The sequence below is a fragment of the Triticum dicoccoides genome, chromosome 3A (genome assembly GCF_002162155.2).
Source record: "Triticum dicoccoides isolate Atlit2015 ecotype Zavitan chromosome 3A, WEW_v2.0, whole genome shotgun sequence".
Lineage (NCBI taxonomy): Eukaryota > Viridiplantae > Streptophyta > Magnoliopsida > Poales > Poaceae > Triticum > Triticum dicoccoides.
In genome coordinates, this window is record NC_041384.1 from 763,339,185 (window position 1) to 763,347,197 (window position 8,013).

Below are 8,013 nucleotides of genomic sequence, written 5' to 3' on the forward strand. Positions count from 1 at the left end.
TGAACTGCTCAAAACAATCTTACTTATTAATATTCTTATTATTAGGTAGGTATAGATATAGATGTGCCATTGGTGGGCCAGCCCAGTATGTGTCGAGCCTGTGCATCGCGGTCTGCATCATCATATAGGAGGTCCCTGTACGGACGAAAAAACCGGAGAAACAAATTAGTACCACCTTGGATAGAATTTTGTTAAAAATAATAATATAAGTGATCTGCTCAAAAAATCAGAGAAACGCATGTCCCTTTATTTATTTATTATTATTAGGTAGGTATAAATATAGATGTGCACTATATATGATAGATACGTAGTCGCAACATAAGTCTGTGGAAGACCTTTCTATAGTTTTCCTTAGGATCTTAGGGCCGACCTTGTTCTCCGGTCCCGGGCGATATTTATTATGTGGTTCCCTAATAAGAAAGTATGAAGATCCAAACTTTGTTTTGAGCCCTTGAAATTGAACGTGTAAACTTGAGCCCATGAAATTGAAGGCGTTTGGCCCATCTCATTCCGCCCTCTGTCGTCGCCGAAATGAATGTGTCTAGGCGTATTTCAGTGCTAAATACATATGTTTAAGCGACAACTAATATGGGACGGAGATAGTACAAGATTATTCTGTCTACACATATGTTTCTTTTTTTGCGGAAAAACATCCAATCTATCATCTTCAATCATGGAAGTACAAGTATTTACCACGTATTGTCCATCTTCACTTTATCTTATGCAATGATTCATCAACCAGTATTTGGGTGGATGTTATGTTTCTAGTACACCTAAACACAACATTATGAAGAAATAAAAGCATATATAACCTACTTGTAAACCACAACCACAACAATAATGTAACAGTACAACTTTCCGGTGTGCCATATCCATCCTTTGCTTTTCCTCGAGACCAAGAAGAAAAAGCAGTTGGTGTGGTGCGGTGTGGTGGTTGGTGAGCCAGAAAGCCCCATATAACCAAGCCCCTTCCCGTCCTCCCTCCAAAGTAGGTCATCGCTCAGTCGCTCGCTCACACTCACCGCCACGTAGCAGCAGCTCGGCTCCGGAGAGGCAGAAGCAAGCAGAGATGGGCTCCATTGCCGCCGGCGCCGACGAGGATGCGTGCATGTACGCTCTCCAGCTCGTCTCGTCGTCCATCCTCCCGATGACGCTGAAGAACGCCATCGAGCTGGGACTCCTCGAGACCCTGATGGCCGCCGGCGGCAAGTTGCTGACTCCCGCTGAGGTTGCTGCCAAGCTCCCTTCCGCGGCGAATCCGGAAGCGCCGGACATGGTGGACCGCATGCTCCGTCTGCTGGCCTCGTACAACGTGGTGTCGTGCAAGACGGAGGAGGGCAAGGACGGCCGCCTCTCTCGGCGGTACGGCGCCGCGCCGGTGTGCAAGTACCTCACCCCCAACGAGGACGGCGTCTCCATGTCGGCGCTGGCGCTCATGAACCAGGACAAGGTCCTCATGGAGAGCTGGTGAGCTAGATCGATCATCCCTCTTTCTTCATCTTAGTTTGCCCTCATGTAGTAGCATCTCCCTGTTGCAAAAGATGTGGCAAGCAGAGCACATGCATGTTCCAAATGTATGGGTGAATCATACCGTACCATTTTTCAGGTACTATCTCAAGGATGCGGTCCTCGACGGTGGCATCCCATTCAACAAGGCGTACGGGATGTCGGCGTTCGAGTACCACGGCACGGACCCGCGCTTCAACCGCGTGTTCAACGAGGGGATGAAGAACCATTCCATCATCATCACCAAGAAGCTCCTCGAGTCCTACAAGGGCTTCGAGGGCCTCAACACCCTCGTCGACGTGGGCGGGGGCGTCGGCGCCACCGTGGCCGCCATCACCGCTCACTACCCCACCATCAAGGGCATCAACTTCGACCTTCCCCACGTCATCTCCGAGGCGCCGCCGTTCCGGGGTGTCACCCACGTCGGCGGCGACATGTTTCAGAAGGTGCCCTCGGGCGACGCCATCCTCATGAAGTGGATCCTCCACGACTGGAGCGACGAGCACTGCGCGACGCTGCTCAAGAACTGCTACAACGCCTTGCCGCCGCACGGCAAGGTGGTGCTCGTGGAGTGCATCCTGCCGGTGAACCCCGAAGCCACGCCTAAGGCTCAGGGGGTGTTCCATGTCGACATGATCATGCTCGCGCACAACCCAGGTGGCAGGGAGAGGTACGAGAGGGAGTTCGAGGCCCTGGCCAAGGGCGCCGGGTTCGCCACCATGAAGACCACTTACATCTACGCTAACGCATGGGCCATCGAGTTCACTAAGTAGATGGTCCATGACAACGTCCTCCCATCTGATGCATTAATTCAACTGCATGTGTACTTTCTCTTGGGTTTCCCTTAATTTTGTCATTCTCTGAATCATTCTAAATTCTAATGTTTGTGTCATCGATTGATTCGGAATGTACTGCCATTAATAATGTTAATTGCTCCTAATGGTTGTGTGTATTAAACTCCACCCTTTGTTGAAGAAAAATGGTTGTGTGTATCTTATTGATCTATATCTAGAGTCATCCCTACTAACTTATTTATTTTAACAAGGATGTAACCTCACTATAACATTATGAGTGAGATAAGGCTCATCTTAACATGCAGTCATGCATGAAAAAAAACAACTACACCATTCAACCATGCATGGAAAAATATTTTTCATTCAGTTATTCTACTTATGTTCAATAAATATTGTTACAACTATACATACTCTTTTTTTAGTACAACTATACATAATCAAATATAACAAGTCATATGTATTTTAAATTTTGCTTATCATTCTAAAATTTCATCAACCAATTCTTGCATCAACACGTGGGGTATCCTATAGTTATATACTATATGATATAAATGATGACATGATTTCACTCCTTTATTGAGTATACTTTTTTTTCTTGAGTATACAATGAAATGAAGTATTATTGATCTTTCTCTGGAAAAATTGTCTATGAATGTTTTATTGCTTAGATAGATCTGCTGCCTTGTAACCATGAGGTCACGCGTTCAAGTCCTGAAAACAGCCTCTTACAGAAATGTAGGGAAAAAGTTGCATATAATAGACCCAAAGTGATCGAACCCTGCGCAAGGGAGCTACAAGCACTAAGCTGCCTTTTTTTTATAGATCCTCAGATAATATATTAATACCGGCATTGTTAAGTGGATGCACCCAAGCTTCTGGCTGCAATCATTGCAAATAATGGAACGAAAGAACTCCTACATTCAAGATGGAGCACCGAGTTACCATTCTGGATTTCATTATCAAAACACTGGATCTTCCAAACGACTATGATTGATACTCCACTAGACCAACCGGAGTACCAGGTGAATCTGACCAGCCATCTACAGGGATAACGACTTTCTGTCCATCCAAATAGAGGAGTAGTAGTTATCAACCAGGAAGTGGGATTATGTCACCGTTGCGTAGAACCTACGTTTAGACTAGCCAGCGGTCTTTTTCTTTCTTTATTATAATCTTTCTGGCCAGTCACTACCGGACTCACGGCCCATGCCTACGGCCCAGGGCCGCCCAGGACCGTTGGCATAGGTCATTTGCCGTCGGCATAGATCTATGCCTACGGCTGTCGTCGGCATAGGCCCGTCGGCGTAGATCACGTCAGCGTAGTCTTGTTAGACTGTCGGCGTAGTATAACCGTCGGCATAGGGACCTATGCCGACGGCCGGGCATCAGTCGTCGGCATAGTTTAGCCGTCGGCAATGTTTTTCGCCTGATGGCAACGGACGGTGCCGTCAAAAGCGCTGTCGAATCACGGGAAGCCACGTGGCAGAGGTATGCCGACGGCCAAGCCGTCGGCATACCTCTGCCACGTGGCATTCAGTGGTTCCTCCTGGTGGCTGGGCTATGCCTAAGATAGAATCTATGCCGACGGCTTTGCCGTAGGCATAGCCGTGCCACGTGTCGTTCCCTGGTGCCTCTTGGCGGCAGTGCTATGCCTACGGCGAAGCCATCGACATAGATTTTCATCTATGCCGACGGCTTTGCCGTAGGCATAGCCCTGCCACGTGGCGCGCTCTGGGAAGCCCTGGGCGCGCGCGCGCACACACACACACACACACACACACATATATATATATATATATATATATATATATGTATATATATATATATATATTCCCTGTTTTCTCTTTTTCAATTAATTTGACAGCATTTCAAAGCAGAATAATATGGGATTATGCAGAAATATGACAGTTCATCATCTAAACATACTCAAGTTCATTATCATCATTTAAACATAGTCAAGTCCATCATCTAAATATCATCACCGGCTAAAGTTCATGAACATAAAAGTAGTGCAAGACATGAAACATAAGTAGGACATGAAAGGTATGGCACGATGGCCACATGCACCATCATCAACATCAAGCAAGACCGCGCCGCCAAGACCACCTCCGCCAGAACCACCACTGCTAAGACCACCTCCGCCAAAACCACCACCGCCAAGACCACCTCCGCCAAAACTGCCACCGCGACCACCATCACTCTGCCAAATCGGAGTGACTGGGGTCGACGAAGTAGGAGTCGAGCCACCGGTCCCCTACATGTTCGAGAGAAGATTCTAACGGTAAATATGATATGATAGTGTTGAATGAACGAGAACTAGTTTGTCAGTAGTTAGGCAAATGTACTAACCGGACTATCACTGCCTAGTGCCACCCATTCATCGAACGTGGGCACGTGTGGGGGTTCTCCCGCATGTGGTGGTGGGGATCCCATTTGTGGTGGATCCGTGCGGTTACTCCAAGACGCCAACATAGCCTGGATGTTAGTTAAACAAGCAAATTAGAAGGTCAGAAGGAATGAAAGTGCAAAATTTTAGCTTGGTTTTAAGAGGGCAAAACTAATCGTCATCATCTGACAGTTGTAATCATCGTTTGCCATCACTCGTTGCAAGTACTCTCGCACCTCGAGATTCCTATGCTTGACAAAGGCCTTATATGCCTACATAATTTAGGTTGTTTCTAAGTGAGCGATGCTGAAAATAAACTGAGAATGCTAGAGAGAAAGAAGATACAGGGGACGTACTTACAGCATGCTGGTGGGCTAAGGGAGTTTGTGAACGCCCCGTACTCTCTAACTGGCTCGGGTTGGTAGCCTGAAGCCGTGTGTACGAGATCGAAGGAGTGATCAAGCCATCGAAACACGGATACTGGCCATGTGACTTCCCCTGGATGGCCACCACTGCCGTGTCGTCGATCTGAGACTGGGCGACCTCAGGAACAGGAACATCCAGATGCAACTTCTGATAGTTCTGAGTGTAAGACTCTAGGTGCTACTCGGTCTTGTTGTAGTACTGGCTCTCACAGTCCTTGCGATCACTCCGCTCGCGGGCCAGCTTCCACGACTCCATGTCTGAGAGCGGCCTCTTCAGCTTGTCCTCCTGCAACGTCAAACAGAAGTTAGGCATACATAAGAACATGACGGTAAAGAATAACAAAAATGTATCATGCATATAGATATACCTTCATGGCCTTGAAGCCCCAATGGTTCCTGTTTCCTTGGCCGTGTGTCCCATCTTTTCCACGGTTAGCCCGGGCCTTGATGCTCTTGGCAGCAAACTCTGCATCGTCGCCGAGCCACCTGTCCAGCAAACTCGCCCATCCGTCATGCCTTCCATAGCACCAACGTGGAACAACCTATGCAAATTTTGGAAGCATGACATATGAGCACCAAACATATAGTTGACTGCTTGAAACAATGAAAAGTTAGTAATAGTTACCATCATGAACTGCTCCCTGTTCAAGGTAAGTCGTTGCCTCTGCGCTTGAGTTTTGGTCATCTTTTGTTGCAGGTAGATGTGTTAGTACTGCGAGACGGCAACCCAGCGCACCTCGTACTGCAACTGACGAGTTTTCTTCTTCGCAGCCGCAAGCAAGACCACGTCGGCTCTGGCCTTGTGCTCGTCAAGAACTCTATAGATTTGCTGCAATCATGCATATGAAGGAAATATGCCCTAGATGCAATAATAAAGTTATTATTTATTTCCTTATATCATGATAAATGTTTATTATTCATGCTAGAATTGTATTAACCGAAAACATGATACATGTGTGAATACATAGACAAACAAAGTGTCACTAGTATGCCTCTACTTGACTACCTCGTTGATCAAAGATGGTTATGTTTCCTAGCCATAGACAAAGAGTTGTCATTTGATTAACGGGATCACATCATTAGGGGAATGATGTGATTGACTTGACCCATTCCGTTAGCATAGCACTTGATCGTTTAGTTTGTTGCTATTGCTTTCTTCATGACTTATACATGTTCCTATGACTATGAGATTATGCAACTCCCGTTTACCGGAGGAACACTTTGTGTGCTACCAAACGTCACAACATAACTGGGTGATTATAAAGGTGCTCTACAGGTGTCTCCGAAGGTACTTGTTGGGTTGGCGTATTTCGAGATTAGGATTTGTCACTCCGATTGTCGGAGAGGTATCTCTGGGCCCACTCGGTAATGCACATCACTATAAGCCTTGCAAGCATTGCAACTAATGAGTTAGTTGCGGGATGATGTGTTATGGAATGAGTAAATAGACTTGCCGGTAATGAGATTGAACTAGGTATTGAGGTACCGACGATCGAATCTCGTGCAAGTAACATACGGATGACAATGGGAACAACGTATGTTGTTATGCGGTTTGACCGATAAAGATCTTCATAAAATATGTAGGAGCCAATATGAGCATCCAGGTTCCGCTATTGGTTGTTGACAGGAGACGTGTCTCGGTCATGTCTACATAGTTCTCGAACCCGTAGGGTCCGCACGCTTAAAGTTCGATGACGATTATATTATGAGTTTATGTGTTTTGATGTACCTAAGGAGTTCGGAGTCCGGATGAGATCGGGGACATGACGAGGAGTCTCGAAATTGTCGAGACATAAAGATCGATATATTGGACGACTATATTTGGACATCGGAAAGGTTCCGAGTGATTCGGGTATTTTCGGGAGTACCGGGGAGTTACGGGAATTCGTATTGGGCCTTAATGGGCCATACGGGAAAGGAGAGAAAGGCCTCAAAGGGTGGCCGCACCCCTCCCCATGGGCTGGTCCGAATTGGACTAGGGAGGGGGCGCCCCGTTCCTTCCTTCTCCTTTTCCCTTCCCTTTCCTTCCCTCCTACTCCTACTAATTGGAAGGGCTCCTAGTTCTACTAGGAAAGGGTCAATCCTACTCCCGGTGGGAGTAGGACTCCCCTAGGGCGCGCCATAGAGAGGGCCGGCCCTCCCCCTCCTCCACTCCTTTATATATGGGGGCAGGGGGCACCCCAAGGACACAACAATTGATCCCTTGGATCTCTTAGCCATGTGCGGTGCCCCCTCCACCATAATCCACCTCGATCATATCGTAGCGGTGCTTAGGCGAAGCCCTGCGTCGGTAGAACATCATCATCGTCACCACGCCGTCGTGCTGACGAAACTCTCCCTTAACACTCGGCTGGATCGGAGTTCGAGGGACATCATCGGGCTGAACGTGTGTAGAACTCAGAGGTGCCGTACGTTCGGTACTTGATCGGTCAGATCGTGAAGACGTACGACTACATCAACCGCATTGTACTAACGCTTCTGCTTTCGGTCTACGAGGGTACGTGGACAACACTCTCCCCTCTCGTTGCTATGCATCACCATGATCTTGCGTGTGCGTAGGAATTTTTTTGAAATTACTACGTTCCCCAACAGTGGCATCCGAGCCTAGGTTTTATGCGTTGATGTAATATACACGAGTAGAACACAAGTGAGTTGTGGGCGATATAAGTCATACTGCTTACTAGCATGTCACACTTTGGTTCGGCGGTATTGTTGGATGAAGCGGCCCGGACCGACATTACGCGTACGCTTACGCGAGACTGGTTTTACCGCTGTGTTATGCACACATGTGACTAGCGGGTGTCAGTTTCTCCAACTTTAGTTGAACCGAGTGTGGCTACGCCCGGTCCTTGAGAAGGTTATAAAACAGCACTAACTTGACAAACTATCATTGTGGTTCTGA

At 47.4% G+C, this 8,013-nt stretch overlaps 1 protein-coding gene across 1 annotated transcript; it reads left to right on the forward strand.

Moving 5' to 3' along the window:
- The first annotated feature begins 977 nt into the window (after nucleotides 1-977).
- Nucleotides 978-2,511, forward strand: LOC119270800 (tricetin 3',4',5'-O-trimethyltransferase-like). Its single transcript, XM_037552856.1, has 2 exons — nucleotides 978-1,467; nucleotides 1,607-2,511. The coding sequence occupies exons 1-2, from the start codon at nucleotides 1,070-1,072 to the stop codon at nucleotides 2,277-2,279; spliced, it is 1,071 nt and encodes a 356-aa protein (XP_037408753.1). The 5' UTR covers nucleotides 978-1,069; the 3' UTR covers nucleotides 2,280-2,511.
- The last annotated feature ends 5,502 nt before the right edge of the window (nucleotides 2,512-8,013 follow it).